This window comes from Maylandia zebra, linkage group LG22 (genome assembly GCF_041146795.1).
Source record: "Maylandia zebra isolate NMK-2024a linkage group LG22, Mzebra_GT3a, whole genome shotgun sequence".
NCBI lineage: Eukaryota > Metazoa > Chordata > Actinopteri > Cichliformes > Cichlidae > Maylandia > Maylandia zebra.
In genome coordinates, this window is record NC_135187.1 from 31,427,276 (window position 1) to 31,447,322 (window position 20,047).

At 40.4% G+C, this 20,047-nt stretch overlaps 1 protein-coding gene and 1 long non-coding RNA gene across 4 annotated transcripts in view; one reads left to right on the forward strand and one right to left on the reverse strand.

Annotated features, from left to right (window-relative positions):
* LOC143414704 (uncharacterized) overlaps window positions 1-20,047 on the reverse strand; it is a 78,660-nt gene that overhangs the window by 56,861 nt on the left and 1,752 nt on the right. The window lies entirely within an intron of this gene.
* On the forward strand, window positions 1,945-19,129 carry kpna6 (karyopherin alpha 6 (importin alpha 7)). Its single transcript, XM_004563682.6, has 14 exons — window positions 1,945-2,094; window positions 8,117-8,250; window positions 8,380-8,472; window positions 8,663-8,762; window positions 8,879-8,973; window positions 9,595-9,726; window positions 9,818-9,906; window positions 10,020-10,119; window positions 10,931-11,094; window positions 11,186-11,264; window positions 11,488-11,613; window positions 12,449-12,576; window positions 13,015-13,199; window positions 13,981-19,129. The coding sequence occupies exons 1-14, from the start codon at window positions 2,091-2,093 to the stop codon at window positions 14,166-14,168; spliced, it is 1,617 nt and encodes a 538-aa protein (XP_004563739.1). The 5' UTR covers window positions 1,945-2,090; the 3' UTR covers window positions 14,169-19,129.

The following is a 20,047-nucleotide window of genomic DNA, read 5'->3' on the forward strand; positions in this document are numbered from 1 at the left end:
TTGAATTAAGGAGCAGTTAAATTGGCCGTATTTGCACAATCAAATAAGCACAATCAAAACTAAACTGCTTTTGACGCCTCATAATTGAGTTTTTGCTCTGCCAACATGCTCCTTGATGTTATTAGCCTATTTGTGTGAGACATATTATTTTTGTCTGAGCGGACTAAATGCACAAAGGCATTTTTTTTCTGCGTGTCTCTTGTTGCAGTATCCACCTGCAGAGATCTGAGTCCTGCTTGGTGTTTTATCATGGATAGACTGCCAGGAGCATGATGCAGAACAGAGCAGACATTTTGTTTTTGCCTATGAAACCTCTCCACTGGATAAAGTACAATCCGCTCGCAAATGAAAAGGATTTCTGTCAGCATTCAGCATACAAAGAGGTGAAGATCTGTACACAGAGGTCTTTTAACTGTCACCAAAACAGCCTCAGTAGATGAAATGCAACACAGTACATTCTGCAGCTTCTTTGCAGATACAAACAGGAGAAAAAAAACCCCATTTTAATTAAATCTACATTTAATCAACATCTTATTGTCGTACTCATTGAGCTGTTGCCCACATTCCTAATTTTCCTTGTGCATTTTCTCAATATTGCTGACTCAGTCTGGATAGATAACGACCAATAATGAGGCTTGAAGGACGGGTCCTTCTGTTTGTTCATTTAGATGTCCCCCGCCTCACTTTAATTTAGAACATTTTGAATTTGGATGGGAAAAAAATTGTGTATTGATTACAGTGCTTATTATGTCTCCATTAGGAAGTGATAGTGAGTGGAAGACTCCAGCAAAATGTCACCGTTCCCCATGTACCGCCGTTTAAAATCCTTCAGTTATACGCCTTGCTTTGCTCTCATGATTCCATTACAGAAGCTCTCCTTACGCTGTGGCATTGACTAATGGATAGCCTTTGCTTCTGTGTGAAGTGTAGGCTGCTGTATGATGTGCTTCAGCAGGTCTAGAAATGAGAAAGGTAAAGAACTCATAAAAGAGACCCTGTAAAATCAGACTCGATGAGCCCTGGCTACAGCCCCGCGGACTGGATCTGAGAGCATTTCACTGCTGACTCTGTAGCACAAATTGGTCCTGTGTGTTTGTGTTATTTGATACCAGTTGAGAGCAGCTATCCAGCCGGCAGTTGTTTCATCTCTGCGCCAGCACACCTGCTGAAGGCTGTGAATTCTCAGCCCTTATGGTTCGGCCAAGCGGAGCTCAATCCGGAGCCCGTGGATACACTGAGAAAGCATGGAATCTATGAACAATATTTGCTCACAGCTGCTAAGAAATTGTAATCATGGGAAAGTATCTCAGTTGTGCTACAGCTGACTTGACCTCCCCCGCCCTTTCTAATAGGGGAAAAGAGCAAGCCTGGCAGCAGCAATTACTTCTTTATTTGTACAACATTGCCCCCTAAAGTCTTTTTCTGGTGTATCTCCGCAGGCCCCCTCGGGGGCCGTGTCAGGAGGACACTGCATCACAATATAGTGCAGTAATTTACCACCACTTGCTCCCAGCAAATTGACCGTGGATGAACCTCACCTGTATTACTCTGTCACATTCAATTTAGGGAAAACACTGGGGAAGCACGGCGGGTCAAATAGCATTTCAAAACTAGAGAGGGATATGCAGATCCAAGAGAAATTGAGCTACCTGAAACATGCCAGTGGGTATGTAAAATAGATACAGACGTGAGTAACAGCTGGCTGGGAAGGAGGATGCACTGTAACCCTAAATCATGTCCTTCCCTACCAACCACGGTGGTGCTTTAATGACTGGCAAATCTACGAATAAACAGATGGTTCTCTGTTTTGAAATTTTTAAGAATGAAATTAATCCTGTAGTAAAATTTTTTTTAACATTTTGAATATATTTTGGCTATAAGGCATTCGTTAATGAAGGTGCGTGAGTGTGACGTGTTTTGTGGGTCTGGGGCGTCCTCTAGTGGCAGGAAGTCGACGTTATATTTTGACGTTTCCGTCTCCGGCAGACATATTGCTTACCGGAGCAAATTCTGGAAAGCTAGAAGTGGGAAAGGATTTAAAATTGAATCACGTCTTCACAACTTAGCACAATAAACCCGCATAGGACACAATGGGTAAGCTGTTTGGCAAGTTCCTACTATAGGCATGTATTCAAAGTGATTTTAAGATTCACTTTTGTCGTCGGACTTGACGGTTATGAAATCTTCATTCTGTTACTGTTGTTTAGCCAGTACGCTAACTCGTTAGCTAGGTGGCTAGTCGGCGTTGCTACGTAGTAAGGAAAGATGAGTTGCTATTTTACGTTAAGTCATTTGCTATGTCTCCAAATTATAAGGTCTTTGGACAGTGTTTCCCTTTTTACAGTATATCATGTTAGACACATTAAGGCAATTTTTACCAGAGATAACAGCTAGTGCCGTTTTTAGCCAACTTGAGGAAACTTGGCTAACAGCTAACCACGTTAGCGCCGCGTTGTACTATTTCAGAGAAGACGCACGTATAGCTTAGAGCTTAAGTTAGTATTAGTCATGGCAATATAACGGCGTTATCGAATAAAATACGAATTTAGAGTTGTCAATTTTCTCTATTTGTTTTGTTTTGCAACCGCCTGTAGCTTTACAGTTATCACATTACATAGGCGCTTTAAAGCGCTACTGCTGTTTATTTTATATTATGAACGTTTTCTATCTGTCTGGTCGCTACTGTTTGGCGGATATGGCGACTGTAACTTGGTGAGAGACTTCCAGCGTCGTAAAAAAAGTTTTAAATCAAAGCCTCTGGGGTGACACATTTAATAGTGGTGTTCGAGAGGCAGTGATTTGACTTTTTCCAGTAGCTGGCGCCTTCATTAGCAAGTGAAGCTGCGTAATTTCACCCTTGCTCTTCAAACTCGGTGAATTATATAATAAGGTAAAAAATATTTATAATAATTTAATTCCTGTGTTCAGTCAGTCGGCAGTGAAGTGGAAATGTGAGCTAACTGATTCCATGCGGCAAGTAGATGACAGACTGCTATCATCACAGCCGACTGTGAGCTCATGAGACAGAGCGCTCATGTGACAACATGTTTTCCAGACTGTTCTTATACAGTCCTGTGATAAATACACTTTGCAGTGAATGTTACTGGAGTATGTCGTGTTCAAAAAGCTATATCTAAAAGGGGTAAGAAGTACAGTTACTGTGCCTGCGCATATAAACTGTATATTAAAAGGTGAATGTAAGTTCTAGGTATGAAAAGCAAAACTGGTGGGGAAGTTCCTTAAATCCTGTCCGCAAGGCATTCTTTGTCTGTGATCTCAGCAAACACCTTGCTGATGAGCTTATCATTTCATTGAGTTGTTTCAGTGCTTATTGAATTAAACATGTAAATTTTGGGTCCTATTAGAGTTAATCCTGAAAGTGAACGTATTGGAATGACAGGGTGAAGCTGGTGGCTACAGTCTGATTGGAGAAACATTCATCTGTTTAAGCTCTAATTCCCACAAAATGGCAGCTATCAGGCAAAAGAGTTTCTATAGGGTGATCTTGTAGAACGGTCCAAGCAGCAGCTATTAAGCCTGTCACGTGGGGTGTAAGTAAGTAAAGTTTATTTATATAGCACCTTTCACAGACATGTCACAAAGTGCTTTACAAGGTAAAAACACAATAGTAATAAATACCCTGGTCTAATTAAAAGCTCTTTGATATAAAAATGTCTTTAGCTGCTTTTTGAAGGTCTCCACCGAATCCAAACACCGTAGAAATAGGGGAAGTGCATTCCACAGTCTGGGTGCAACAGCTTGGAAAGATCGGTCTCCTCGAGTTTTAAAACGAGTATGGGGGACCAATAAAAGGTTTTGGTTTGATGACCTGAGGTTATGAGTGGAGGCATGTGTATGAATCAAATTGGCAAGGTGGTGTGTGTGTGTGTGTGTGGTGGGGGGTCCATGTAATGCTCTAAAAGTTAAAACTAGACTTTTAAAATGGAACCTAAATCTGATTGGTAGCCAGTGCAGCGACTTTAACACAGGGGTCACATGAGCTCCCTTGTTCGAGCCGGTTAGTAGCCTTGCTGCAGAGTTTTGAACAACCTGTAGTAGGGCTGCCACTAGGGCTGGGCTATATCATACCGTTCATGGCAATACCAGTGTAATTTTGGGCAACGATAGGAAAATGAAATATCGCGATAGAATATGGGTAAAACGCGCATGCGCAGTGCCTTTGTTTGCATACGCACATGGCGGCGATGCAGAATGAGAAGGGTGAAAGCGAATCGTTAAATGAAACGGATGAACCAGAATTGGTTTGTAAAAATGCTGCAACTTCAGTGGTGTGGAACTGGTTTGGCTTTCGTCCGTCAGATACACAACAAAGCACTATTTTTGGTAGAGCATGCTAGCGGGCCGTCGTTATTACAGTGTTCTTTGGAAAATATGGCACACTTAATATCAATCCTTTGATTTTTCTGAAAATCGACAGTGCCCCTTATAATCCCATGTGCCTTATGAATGAATTCTGGTTGTGTTTACTGACCTCGAAACAATTTTATGTACACGGCGCTCGACAATCTGTCAAATGTTTTAGTACGACTTTGCTAAGCTACGAAGCCGCACCGCTTGATGGATTGTCGGAGCATTACAGCTGTCGTAGTCAGGAGCCTCGCGGAGTGATACGTACTGTGCTTCAACATAATATTACCGTATTGTGTGTGTAACACCTCTTTTTAAGTTTTGTAGATATTATACATGGTTATGCTGAGGATATGTCGGCCAGTTTCCACTGGAAATGCCTTTTGGTTAAATTGTCAGCAAGGAGTTTGCACTGTTACGTTTTTATATAACTTTAATGCACATAAAAAAAACAGCTGCTTGTTTAAGTGAAAATATATTGATGGGTTTTTTGCACTAATAAAGTTGTGGAGTTGTAAAGTATTTTGACTAGTGTCAATTATATCGTCAGTTATATTGTTATCGCAAATTTTCAAATGTATATCGTGATAAATATTTTTGGTCATATCACCCTGCTCTAGCTGCCACAAAGGATTATTTTGATAGTCGACTAGTCACCGATTATTTTTGCAATTAGTCGACTAATCAGATCATGCATTCATTGGACGTAAAACGTACAGCTTATTGCACCAGCATGCATCTGCTCTTATATATCTATCATTAGCTTACAGCTTTAAGTGTTTAAGGTATGTGCTAACTAAAAATAAAGACAAGATGATAGTTTATTAAATTTTAATGAAACTTGCTGATTGTTTCGGTGGAGTTTAATAAACTCAGACATTTGCTCCTTGCTATCTAAAATATAACAGGACACTGGAGTATATTCTCGAGCATCTCACACTTCTGATAATCAGTTGTCTGCTTGACGTTTGTTCAGCTGTGTAAAAACTATAACTTTAATCTCAGCCAAACCGATTTACTCAGGAACAAATAAAATACTGCAAAAAGCTGAACAATAACATTTTTAAGTTATCTAAGTGACTTATTTATCATGTTTAACCTGAGTAGCAAAAGCCGGCGGTGGGTTTGAAAATGATTTCCCCACCGGCTCTAGTGAGCCTTGAACCCCGGCTAGCTATCGAGCTGGTGAGTAACAGATGTCTCCGAAAATGTAGGAGCGCTTTTGAAAATATGTGGTGTCTTGATAAACTGAGCAGATATTTGAAGTTTACACAGTTACATTCTCGCCTGAAAATATGTTAAACATTTATTTTGTGACCCAGAAAGAATAATAAGAGTAATATTAAAACTAACTAGCTGCCACCATTGTTGGAAACTGAGCAGGGACACGCTATGAATTCTGGGATAGGTTGGGCCACGAAGTATACACCCGATCCATCCTTCAAATCTGGGGAAATGAAGGGCGCATTTGTCGGTGTCTTCAAATTTGGACAGTCTTCGTTGTGTTGCTGTAACGTAATCGGCCTACAAATGCGGGCACAGGAGAATGCGGTTCCTAAATTTGGACACTGCTTCTTCTTCGGAGTTTAACGGCACCTGGCATCCTCGTACATGCAGTGCTGCCATCTTCTGTTTCAGTTCGTTATTACACTCTTAAATCCTACTACTTATTCCTGCGTCTTTTGGGATCTTACAAAGCTTCAAACGACGCGTCGACTATTAAATTAGTCGTTAACGATTTTTATAGTCGACATAATCGTGACTAGTCGACTAATCGTGGCAGCCCTAACCTGTAGACGAGCTAGCCCTTTCTTGTTTAGACAAGTAAACAGGCTGTTACAGTAGTCGAGTCTTGTAGAGACAAAAGCATGTATTATCATCTCGAGTTCACTTGTTGACACGGTGGATCTAAGTTTTGAAATGTTCCTCAAGTGAAAAAAAGCAGGTTCTTACTATTTGATTTAAATGTCCCTCCAAAGAAAAAGCTTCATCAAAAATAACACCCAGGTTTCTAAGGTTATGTTTCTGTGAGGAACCTAAGTCACCCAGTCGCTGTTAAATATCAGATATTGCACTGTCTGGTGCAATAATCAAAGTTTCTGTTTTGGCTGGGTTTAGCTATAAGCAGTTATTGTTCAACCATTGTTTAATGTTGGTTAAACAGTCAATCAGATCTGCAACCTTCAACATCAAAAGAGCCTTTTTAGCTCCTACCAAATAACAGGAGAAAAAAGAGCAGCACATGTGGGTGATGAGGGGGGCAGACAGACAGGTGATGGTTGTAATTGGGAGATGACAAATTAATATATATAGTATATTTATTAATAGTGTTACGGTTACCCCTAATTTTAACCCCTGACTCACGAACCACAGGTGGGTTGCTGACCTCTGCTATAGCTGCGTCTCTCACACCAAAGGCTCACTTTGCGACATCTTCGTTCGAGCTGAACTAAACTGCGTTTGACTTCTGGCACTGTTGTGCCACAGTTAATCTAAACAAACACATTGCAGAAATGAGTGCATCCAGCTGCAACCTGTTCATGTGTGCCATCCATCCCTGTGGCTTTGCCATCTGCACACACGTGCTGAAGCATTTCAGGGGTTTGTGCTAATCCCCTGAAACCATAACATGACCTCAATTTCCGACATTTGTTCTGATATTTAACCTCAGAACCTCCCCACTGTTACAGTGGAGGGCTTTTGGCACACAAGGTTGGCATCGTTCTGTGGTGTCGACAGGTTTCGGTGCTGTCCCCCACCTCTCTTTCACTCCCCAATAGGCTCACATGTGACTCTGGGGTTTGCCTGGTGTCCCGTTCTGGTGGCATGACTGCACAAATGCTGAGAATGGGCAGTTTGGCCTGTGTGGGCACCAATTTACGCTAACTCTGCGATTTAACTGAATAAATAGGTTTGTTCTGGGCTGGCTGACTGGTACATGAATAGGTTGGCTGTGTGGGGGGTTTTGCGTCCGTGCATGTGTATTTTTAGGCTGTGTTGTCCGGTTTTCATGAGCTTGTTTATGCAAGGTCTTTTTATATTGAGGCATGTGTGACAGCTGTTTCATCATCATCATAGCTTATTATTAGTAGGAATGAACGGATCCATACCTTCCAGTTCAGATGCTATGTCAATACACTGCCTTCAGGTATCTGATGATACAAAGTACTGATCCAAGCCAGTAGAATTTATAAGCCATCTAAAGACCTGTGAAATCAGTCTGTGTAAGGCAACATCAGGTTTGGCCCAACTTTGTAAAATAAAATTAAATATTTTCAAGAATGCAATTTATGTCTATTGAAATGGTACTTATGAATAAAATAATACAATTTTAACATCTGACATTTAACATCTCATTTCACCTCAGTGTGAGATTCTTTACTGCATGCTGTGATCATGAATGGTCACCTGGCGCCTTCTTTTCCTGCTCTTAGCGTCATAGACGTTCTCACACACACACACAGAGGTCTCATGTGGAGCAGAGCTGGTGTTAGACAGGTGAAATGAAATAATAGTAGTCGTGTTGCTTTTTAAGGGCAATAAAAGGTTCCCAACAAGTGATACACCGAATGTGACAAGAGTCAGTGAGAAGGGAAAGCGTTCAGCTTTCTTGTTTCTGGTTAAACTAAAACATGTTGTAGACATATAACTAAAAGTTGTTGGTTTCTCAGGGATGGAAAAAAAGAAAAAGCCTCTAAGTGCAAACGTTGGTTTTTGATTTAATCATGATGTGTCTTTGACCAACCAGAGCCGTCAGCCAGTCCGGCCAAGGATAACTACAGGATGAACCGATACAAGAACAAAGCACTCAATGCAGATGAGATGAGGCGCAGGAGAGAGGAGGAGGGCATCCAGCTCAGGAAACAGAAACGAGAACAACAGGTATGAGACCAAATGTGACAAACTCCCAGTTCATCAGGTTGTTTGTCTCCTGGATGAGATTATGTCACTGTGTAGTCTGTGTTCAGCATGTGAGTGTTTAGGTCTCTTAACAGCTTTTTATAATCCCAGCTTTTCAAACGGAGGAATGTGGACATTCTCAATGAAGAAGAGGTCATGTTAGAGAGCCCACTGGTGGACTCTTACCTCAGCTCTCCAGTAACTGTGAGTAAATGATCATTATTTTTTTAACAAGTCTTGCATAGACAAAAAGATGATCACAGACTAGATGCATTTTTACATCACGTTTGTGTAAAGCAGTTTTTAGCCTGTTGTCCAGCTTGTGGATTGTAAACAAGGGAATCTGTGGTGAGTGGGTGAAGTGTTTAAAGTGCTTGTACATGGCCTCTTGCAGGAAGGAGTTATTACCAGGGACATGGTAGAGATGCTTTTCTCAGAGGACCCAGAGCTTCAGCTTGCTACAACACAGAAGTTCAGAAAATTACTTTCCAAAGGTACCCAGTCATTGTAGTGTACTGAGAGTACTTCTACATAAGAGTGAAACCATTCGTGCTGTTCCCCATAGACCACAAAAAAGCCTACATATAGTTTTGCCTCTTTGTTATTCCAGAGCCTAACCCACCAATTGATGAAGTTATAAACACTCTTGGAGTAGTGGAGAGGTTTGTGGAGTTCCTAAAGAAGAGCAGCAACTGCACACTACAGGTCAGTTATTTATTTATTTGTTAAATATACAGTGTTAAACCTCCAGAACACGCAGAGACTTCTGAATTGAGTGCAAAAAATATGATTTTTACCATGTCTTTGGTAGCAACCATGCTACTTTGCTTTTTAGGATGCCTTTAACAGAAAATAGTGCTTGTTATGCTCGACCTTACTGCAGAGGTAGCCATTGCAGTGTTCTCCTAAATGATAGGTGTCACCACTCAGACAATATCGCCTCATCAGTGCTGATATAGGAGGAGAAGAAGTCAAAACTTCCTTAGTCTTATCTTTTCAAACTGTGGAAATATTTCCCTCTGTATAATCTGTGAGTCTCTATCATTGGAATGACTGTAAAAACAGACACAATTGTATGCTCATGTCTTCAACCCAGCTGCAGCAGTACAACGTACCCGGTTCAAAATTTTCAAACAATATCAAGAGCAGTTCATCAGTCCTACATGACACTGTGTTAGATTATGTTGATGCAGCCAGCCAGCTGTAAGAAAGTAGAAACTTGAAAACTGTTTTGAATTGCCATCATTCTTGCACATAGTAAGTGCTGTTATCTACAGTTCATGAGTCTCACTATGCTTGTTTCTCTGCTTTGTCGTGTTGCTGCAGTTTGAAGCCGCCTGGGCGCTGACCAACATTGCGTCAGGAACATCCTTGCAGACAAAGACGGTGATTGAGGCTGGAGCAGTGCCCATCTTCATAGAACTGCTGAACTCTGATTTTGAGGATGTTCAAGAACAAGTAATGCACCGGTTCATAGATTGTTCACTGTAATAAATATCTTTCCATACTCTGCGATACCCAAGATTTTTATGTCTCACTGTTTCTTCAGGCTGTGTGGGCCCTCGGTAATATTGCAGGGGACAGTGCAGTGTGCAGGGACTATGTGCTGAACTGCAACATCCTTCCACCACTATTAATGTAAGTTCTTTTATTTCTGCTTTTGAGTCAAACCTTCCTACAGCTTTTCTCCCTGCGACAAATTTCTAATATGACTTCCTGTAATGGGCTTTTGATTTTCTTTGGTATTTCAGGCTTCTGACAAAGTCCACTAGACTGACTATGACTAGGAATGCAGTATGGGCTCTGTCTAATCTGTGCAGAGGAAAAAACCCACCACCTGCTTTTGACAAGGTACCACTCATCGAGTCAACACAAAGGATGCTTTAGGGTCAAAGTTCTAGGAACCCCTCTGAGTGCCTATAGGGGTTTTCCCAGGAGACTCTCGTGGCCTTAGGGTCATTCATGTCAATATAGTTTCAATTAGCTGCTTTTTCTATGCAGACAAAGCTGAACATTCAAGTACGGATAAAGGCTCTTTGTTATATCAGCCGATCACTCTGTACTATTACGAGTTTTCTGGCTAAACCATAAAAAAACGTATCTACAAGAAGTTAATTTAATACCAGTGAAATGTATATCAGATTAAATCGAATGTTGAGTGGGAAGAGAATTTTCCATTATGCATTGTCTTCCTATGGTCACTATATGAAAGATGCATTTAACTTCTAATAAGTTCAAAAGTTTCAGAGATTTGGACTTCAGAAAAGCAACATTTCTGTTGAATATGACAGGAAGTTGCTGCTAATATTTACTTGTGATAAAAGTTAAACACATTCTAAAGTAAACAGAAGTCTGTAAAAGCCAGCCTGTGTGAGGAACACATGGCTGTGTCCCACAACCAGTCAGGTTGCCTGTATTTACCAATTCAGATCAACACTAGATGCTGGATTGTCCCAGGTCACAGCTGCAGGATGTGAATGGTTTTGCTCTTGAATCCTTCTACAATAACATTTCTCAGGTGGCACCATTGGTTTCTGCAGCTCTGTGTACTAGCTGACATTTTGTGGGAAAATTTTGACATGTTGTCTCTCGGTGATTTATGTTTGATGCTGAATTCACATTGTTTGTCATGATACATATGCATTATGTTTGTGTTGTCTAGGTGTCACCCTGCCTGCCAGTGTTGTCCAGGCTATTATTTAGCAGTGACCCAGACTTGCTGGCAGATGCCTGCTGGGCTCTGTCCTACCTCTCAGACGGCCCCAATGATAAGATCCAAGCCGTCATTGACTCTGGTGTCTGCAGGCGCCTTGTAGAACTACTCATGTAAGATCAGGCTTTACTGTGCGTCATTTCTGAACCTGTAAATTTGACCTGTACATTTATTAAAATATTTCCCAACCCCATCTTTCTGCAGGCACACTGACTATAAGGTGGCTTCACCCGCCTTGAGAGCTGTAGGAAACATTGTCACAGGAGATGATATCCAAACACAGGTGAGACTATAATAGACTGAAGTTGGTTTGATGACTCCAAAGCTTGTTGCATGTTGAAGAGGCGTTTGTGTCATCTTAATATTTCTCTCAGCTTACCAAATGTTTCAAATGCTATTTGCTTTGTTAATAATTGCTGCTACAGCTGCAAAGTGATGCAGTTCAAAGATCTGAGGTATGTTATAAAGAGCGTGTGAAGTTTTACCCTCTGCTTTGCTGTTTTTAGGTGGTGTTGAACTGCTCAGCCCTGCCCTGTCTGCTTCACCTCCTCAGCAGTGCTAAAGAGTCCATTCGCAAAGAGGCATGCTGGACCATCTCAAACATTACAGCAGGAAACAGAGCACAAATACAGGTATCACACCCTGAGTTCATTTCTCAGTTTACCTGAGGAAAACCTCTGTGGAAGCACTTTAGTGTTTGCCAAACTATCTGTGAAGTTTGTATTTTGAAACTTTTTATTTTTTTTAGACACAAACTACAACTATTAATCCAAATTAAACAAATTAAACAATCTGCAAGAGTCAAAACTGAAACTGATTTTTAAAAAGCACTTGTTTACTGTCAGTAGTTCAGCTAATATTAGTCTACTTAAATCATATAAGTTGGTGTTGTTAGACTCAGACACTGTGATCATGACTGTCACATTATTCTGGTGCAAATTTAGTTCTCCTGCTGCTTGAATGTTGTAGGATTTAATTGTCAGCATTACACAGTGTTGATTAATTTTATGTAATCACAGCTGTAATACAGTGTCAACTGTGTTTTATATATTTAGTGGTTTCTTCTTTTGTGTGGGGCCAGAAAACAAGTGTCTTGTGTGTCACAGCTTTTCAGCTCCGTTTTAATCTGTGTGTTTGGCTGCACTGGGTGGCTGTTTAGTGGAGATGCTGTGCCTTATTTGTAATTCAAACGTATTTTAACTAAACTTGTACTGACTGCAACCTTAGCCAGTAACTGTATTCAAGGTGCAAAGATTGGATTAAATTTAAGAATTATTTTTATGTTGGTCAGTTTCTGTATTTTGGTCATATTGTAACATTCATATTAAAGATTCCTAAAACTCTAACGCCCTGTCAAATAACATTAGTTTTTGTTAGTTTTATCTAGTGTATCAAGTTGATGATTTCAAATCAGTTTTGAATGTCTTTTGCATTTCTCCTGTACTGATCTCTCATCCTCCTCCACAGACGGTAATCGATGCAAACATCTTTCCAGTACTGATTGACATTCTGCAGAAAGCTGAATTCAGGACCAGGAAAGAGGCAGCCTGGGCCATCACCAATGCCACGTCTGGAGGAACACCAGAGCAGATCAGGTTAGCTTCGCAAGATTCATTTAGTTGACAGTCCCTCCATTGTCATTTAATCACATCAGCAGATCAGATGAGTAGCTTAAGTCAATTGCTGGTTTTAATGATAAGACTTTTAGAGATGATTTAAAGTAGGATTTCAGTAGTACTGTATTGATTCAAAACGCATTCTGCAGCAAAATGTTTTCTCAAGGAACAAAAAAGGTTTCAGCTGGTTGATGAGTCTAATGGAGTTTTCTGTTTGAGGAGTAAATCAATTAACAGCTTGTTAGAAATGAAAATCCCCATGCAGAATTTGGGTGATTGGAAAAATAAGGAGGTATAATTGCATGAAAGTGAGGCGATAATGTGAAAGAGCTGTGAAGAATAACTCGGACTAAATTGTAAAGTAAATAAATGAATCACCTGCATTCATCTGCCTTATCCATGTCTGTTTGCATAAAGATATCTGGTGAACCTGGGCTGTATTAAGCCCCTGTGTGACCTGCTCACTGTGATGGACTCAAAGATTGTTCAGGTTGCTCTTAATGGACTAGAAAACATCTTGAGACTGGGCGAACAGGAAGCCAAACAGGAGAACAACGGCACCGGAGTTAATCCTTACTGCAGCCTCATCGAAGAAGCCTATGGTATGCTGCAGGAAATGCACACAAACATGCATGCTGAAAAAACATTTGATTTGGATTTGATGCAGTTTACATATAATACAGCATTATTGGAACCCTTTCAGTGTCACAGACAGAGATGATCAGTGCTGATAGGCTCGTAGCTTTATCACTTTGGCAGACACTGAGGCCATATTTCCCTAAATGAACCTCATAGGCATAAAAGACATAAAGGCATAAAACTAATGATTGAGGCCATAAAGTTAACAGGAAAGTTTCTTGAGGTCACAAAGTACGAAAGCTACCAGTCTTTTTGACGCCATACTAGTTGCCCTCTGCTGGCCATTTGAAAGAATGCATGTTTAAGGCCTGGATTAGCTGCAGCCACGGACGCTACATCTGTCTTCTGTATATGATCTGTAGCTGGTAGTAGTACTCATTCTTTTGTTCTGGAGATCGCCTGTGAGCTGGAGGGCAACAAACCACACAACCTGAAATTGGTTCACATGCAAGACCGAGTACTGATTACTGTGGTGAGCTGCAGTCCAGCCCAGAGTTTGATTTTTACCACAGGATTAGACTCTCTGGAGAGGCAGCTACTTAAATTCCTCCATTAGGGCAAATAAAATGTCAAGCTTCTGCTTTTTTCTAAGGCTGCCATACATACTACACCACCAGAGGCAGAACGTAGGACAGCTGAATTTAAAAAAATCAGTTTGGGTTTTTTTGTTTGTTTGTTTGTTTGTTTGTTTGTTTGTTTTTTAGTTTAACAGCCATTCTGATATTCCATTCCTTGTTTCTCCAGGTCTTGACAAAATAGAGTTCCTCCAGAGTCACGACAACCAGGAGATCTACCAGAAGGCCTTTGACCTAATTGAGCACTACTTTGGTGTGGAGGACGAGGACAGCAGTCTTGCCCCTCAGGTGGACCAGGCCAACCAGCAGTTTCTCTTCCCTCAGCAGGAGGCCCCCATGGAAGGTTTTCAGCTATAAGTCAGCCACCCTTTCCTCTTCATACCTCCTCTCATAGATGGCTCCTTTTTACCACCGTGCCATCCTCCCTGAACCTCCACTAAATCACCATGAGGCCACGCCCCCTACCCTTTGGAGGAATGCTAAAATTGTTCCGCTCTCCAGCCTGAAAATGCCTCGCCCCCTTTCATCGTTTCCAACCAGTGTACTGACCTCCTGCAGGGCAGACTCTCATGTTTCCTGGCTGAGGGGAGGGTGCCACACAAACTCCCATTACAGCTAGAAGAGGAAGTAATCACCAGTAATCATCAAAACGCACACCCAGACATCTTCCTGTCATTTGACAGCGCTTAGATTCTCTCATTGGCAGCAGTAGTGATTTGTTAGTGTCTTTAATATACACTTTCATTTCTTTTCCAAACGGAAATCTTTTGTTTTCAGGATTATCCATACAGAGCGTGCAAACTGGGGTGCATGAGCAGAATCTGCCCAACTCTTCGTGTCACTATGACTCAGTGCAATTCAAAAAATACTTAACATGATCCCTTTTTTTTTTTTTTTTTTTTTTTTTTTTTTTTTTTCCTCCTCACCCTTTATCTGCCCCCACCCCTTTTTATTTTTAAATTATTTAATTTTTTTGTTTTATTTTTAGTGCTTGTGATATTTTCTTTTGCTTTGCCTGCTCCCAGTCAGTAGGCTTAGGCCTGCTCTCTGCATATCTACTCAAGGTGAGAAGAAAAAATAGTCTTTATGGGGTTTAGAGCCACAGATGTCAACCCCAAAGTTTGTCGCCCTGAGTTGGATGCCCAAGCTAGGAAGCATGATTTGTTTTGGGGGGTTTTTTGTTTGTTTTTTTTAAGCGGGTGGCAAGAAGGGTGAAACTTTATCAAACAGAAGGGCTGTGAATGTTTTTTTTTGTTTTGTTTTGTTTTCGAAAAGGTTATGTTAAAACGTCTAGAAAAAATATCCAGGTTTTGAGGGTTAAATAGTTAGAGACCCAATGTTCGTAGTGTGCCGTGTTATTAATAACATTTGAATTATGAAGTGATCTAACTATTAAAAAAGGCATAGTTGGGGATTTAGGAGGAGAAGAGCTGTTGGCAGCAAAAGCAGCAAGAATTAAGAGCCTGGGGACGATGTCTTGAAACCCATTGTTAACTGGTTGCTGCTGGCCTGCAAGCCCCCTCCACTTCCCCTGGTGTATGTGGTAGGGTTTTTGCATGGTGTTATATTACCCTGCCTACAGCCCTGAGCATCCCTGGCCAAACACTACGAGGAGTCGTTGCTTCTTTGTAAACAGCATTTGGAGTCGAAAGCAGGAACCGGGCCGGATTCGGTGATGTTAACAGTGATTGTGTATTGACGGTGGTGGTGTCGTGTATAGTGGTAGAGTTTATCTATAATATATGGCATTCTATATCACTATATATTTTTGAGGAATGGCAGTGACAATGATTTTGCATGGGTTCATTGTAATATGTGTCGATGTAAATTGCCTGTTCTCTGCCTGGCAGGGACGGTCTGCACCGCTTCCTCGTGTGTCTAACGACAAATGGTGTTTAGCCGGGGATGGAGCTCAGAGAAATAACAAGCCTAACTGCAACAGAAATTCAAGTATAAGTGTATATTTGAATTTTGGTGTATTTTCATTATATAAATATATATATAAATATATTTGCGCACACTTCATGCACACTTGCATACACCAGCAGACACACTGTACACACACCTCACACAGATGAGTGGCTAGTAGTAACTAAAAAGGTTTCCATAATCTTTGGATTTAAAAAGAACTAAATTTAAAAGGGTTTGTTTTGAAGTTTTGATTCTCCTCAATGTGAACATATTGGATGTTTTTTGTTTTTTACTTATTATTTTATATTTAAAAAAAATCCTGCTTTCTGGAGCAGATGAAGGATTATTTCCCAAAATCCTAAGGATTGCTTTGAAACTGTTTTAGTTGTTTCTAGCCTCGTGACTTTTGATGGTTAAAGTGAGTCCTGTAAACTCTGACCTGAGGGCAATTTGACCTCTAACAGAAGCTGTTCTCAGGTCAGCGCTCAGGTTTTGTGGATGGAGCTGAACTGTGGTTGTGTGATGTTCGACTTACGGGGGCACTCTGTGAGGGAGGGATCGATTGACTCAGTGACTAGGTCCTAATCAGAGTCTGGGAGCCCTCTGTTCTGTGGATTACTGAAGCATCTCCAACTTAAGACCATGAACCTCTACATTAAGTCTTTATCACCGAGATTAGGAATGGATCAGTCTGCTTAATAGCAAATATTTTTTGACAAAGGCAGTTCTTTCTTATTTGGTAAAAAACACTAAATTCACAGGCATATTTTTCCATTTTGACGTGCGTGTTAATCTTCTGTCTCAGTGGATGACACCGTCATGGGAGACTTCTATTGGTTCATAGCTTGGGATGGGGTGTTAGGCACTGTTGGGTGTTGTGAAGTGCAGTGAGAGTTAAAACCTGTCCTCCTATGAGACAGACATTTGCAGTCGGTCATTACTTTTAGGGGAATTAATCCTTGTTGGAAAATTTTTGTTGCAGGCTGACGAGCTGTAATCGACTCCACCTGCACTGTTATCTTTCTTGCTACTGTGCTACATTTTGTACTCCAGACCTTCACCCTCACGCACGACTACAGACTGAACTCTGGTAACAGAGAAAATCATGAGAGAGAGTTTTTCAAGGCAAAAAATGCCACACACACAAAAAATTCTTCATGACTTATCATGATTGGATTCTGAACAAATAAAATCTGTTGTTGTGATGCACAACCTTTCACCAGACCAGCACATTTTAACTGGGTGTTGCTGCAGAGGTAGATCGGCGATTTCACGTTCAGGATTGTTCCACTCTTACTTCCAGCGTAGATCAGCAGTAGAGCACGTGATGGTGACAAGATTTTTGTGTTTTCACGTTGGGTTTGCAATGTTGTCCACTGAACGCGTGTCCTCCCAGTAGATGTAAAAGGCTGAATCAAGAGTTATATGAGGATCAAGAACTTGCCTCTACACTCCTCATGTGTAGGGGCAGCATTTATGACTGAAGTCTCTGATTTGATGGCCAAGTCTGTGCTTGGCCAACAGATGATAACAGAATTTGCAGTTTTTAAAAATATTCATAAATAAATCAGTGAATCAACCAGGGGGGGAATAAAGTGTAAAATAAAAATGCACTCCTATTCACAAAAGTGCCAATCCGACCAACAAAGACTTGAGGTTCTTATGTATCTGTCTTTGACTTAAAGATTTGTTTTTCTTTATATCTTTTATTTACTTGAATGTTGCACACGTTTTTTTTGTGCAAAAACATTGCTGCTCTATTTTTCTTATCTTTAAAGTTACACGATTTGCCATGGTTTCTGTGGATAAGTGGCATTCTTTACTGTGGGCGCCTATAAAAAGGGAGGGGGAAAAAGGAATTTCATTAAAGAAAGCCAATTGTCCTGTGTCGGGCGGGGGGGCGTAAAGGACTCAACAAACGAATCAAACTGGTCTTTTCCAGCTGCTGTCCATTGGTGTGATGGTCCCCTCTGTAACAGTCTTCTAATAGTTTTCACTGTGCATAGATGAGCAGTGGGTTCATGTTCATGATGTCACGACCTGCAGCCAACCCTCTGCAAAAAAACAACAAAAAAAAAAAACGTCTGCACTGATACAAACTTTGTAATGATGTGGCACATAATGCAAATAATGGAAACCTAAGCAGCTGTCAGGGCAGACAGATGCAGGTACTGACCTAACTGTCCACGTTAGTTTACCAAAGTTTTGTCCTCTTGAAGGCTGAAAAATTTCCTTGATGGTTAGTTTGTATGACTTTTATGTGATTGGCTTGTGTCGACCCGGTCAGAATGACTGACAGATCCCTTCAGGCTGTTTAAACCTTGCTTCTCTTCATTAGAAGCCGCACTAGATGGCACGCTCACTCCTGAGTTTTCTTTTCTCTTAAATTCAGGCGCTGTTTAAGGAGTTGGAAAAATGTGCAGATGAATCCAGAAGACTTGCAATAAAACATTGTCCAAAAGAAAGAAATAAAATCAGCCACACCCCGAGAGGCAAAGGCCCACCTACAGGAAGAGCAGCTCTCACAGGTGACACTCCTTCCACTGGGTGGAGCGAACACAGGCTACTACTTGACATTTTTCTAAGATAAAAACAAAAGAAGTTTAAATAAATCTGGGATTCAGAAATAGTACAATGATTTACATTAAAAGTATTATAATTTAAACTATATGTATGTTCTGATACATTGACAGGGATTCAGATGTAATTCTAATCACTTCTAAGAAGTGGAGAAAAAGCCTCATTAGAACATGTCACACGAAAAAAAACAAAAAAAAAATAGGTGGTGAGGATGCAAGCTTCTCTTTTTTGTTTTTGCTTTTCTTGATCTTTTTCCTGATCAGGATATTCTGGGCTATATTTTTGGATAAATGTGTTTAAAGTTTCTCGTCAGGCTGCATGATCAGGAATCTTGTAATCTATCGGGGATTGAACAGAAATCACTAAAAATCACAAATCCGATGTGTCTTCCGTCCTAGGAGCTATTGGTGTCTTTATCCAAATCTAAAGTAACGTCTACGCAACAAATGTTTACAATGCTACGTGTTTGTAAAAATACTTTTCATATGCCATCACTGACCAGTCGTGACGTATCTTCTGCTCTGGTCCTCTCATTTCTTTTACACGTATTTATTTTCTCTATTCTTGTTTATGGTTTTTCATTTGCTCCAAACGACCCATCTTTAAACTGTGACTCGACTTGACTTTTACCGACGGTATGAATGAGCGATGAAAAACTAGTACACTTCAAAACTGAACATGACACACAAACATGAACATGAAGAAAAAGATGCATACAGGAAACGGCAACAATATAAGTGTAAAGAAAGCATATTGAGATTTAAGAAAAAAACTGTTCAGTGGAAATATTGTGCAAATCAAATAAAGTTATGTTGCAACCCCTTTAATGAGTTTTTCTTCCTCAATGTTCTTTCATGTTGGGGTGTTGATGGTGATATTTAATGTGAAAGAAGACAACAAACAGTACTGTTTAAAAGTCTTGAGCCAACATCATTTGTTTAGATTTATAACGATTTATTGAAATGTGGAAACATTAATGTAAATATGTTGTAGAAGGCAAAAACAGTTGGTATAATTCTTACAAGCCTGATATTCAGTATTTGGTATGACCAGTTTTATTAAACACAGTCTGAACTCTCGTAGGCAAACTTTCTTTTAATGTCTCTAAGGAAATTTTTTTTTTTTTTTTTTTAAGTTCTCCAGACTTACTGATGGACATTCAAAGCTATTGTTCTATTACCTGTAAAGCTGATCGCACAATGACAGGCCAGTCATGACTGTTCGTGTTCAAAGTGTTTTGACTCTTTTCCTCTCTGCTATGCTCGTATGCCTTTACTGCATTGGTGGTGTGTTTGGCATTATTCTCATGCTGAGAAATAAAGCTGTTGCCAGTCAGACACTTTCCAGATGGAGACTGCACGGTGGATAAATCATATTTTCGGCATTTAGAATTTCACTAGTTTTTCCTCCTCAACCATGTTTTATAAATGGCTGTAGGCACTTACTGTTGTGCTCTCTTAATATGACATAAATTAAAATTTGGATTAATCGCACCAGCACACCTGTTGCCACTGACTTTACAGTCTAGTTCTTGTGTAATTTGGCATATCTCAGCCTCCTTAAGACTGGCCTTTTGGAAGCCATCCAGCAGATGGATTCCTCCGATACTGTGTAAGGTATACATGACTTTCAGACACTCTTCACTTATTGTAGGTGGTTTTTTTAGGCCTTAAGATGCTACAACCCATGGGTTGACAGTTTATCAAATACTAAATATTTTAAGTCTTCAGGAAAGACTCACTCCG

Coding starts and splice junctions, on each gene's coding strand:
- kpna6 (XM_004563682.6), top strand. Junction 10,120..10,930: donor CACCACCTGCTTTTGACAAG/GTACCACTCATC, acceptor TGTGTTGTCTAG/GTGTCACCCTGCCTGCCAGT. Junction 12,577..13,014: donor GGAACACCAGAGCAGATCAG/GTTAGCTTCGCA, acceptor GTTTGCATAAAG/ATATCTGGTGAACCTGGGCT.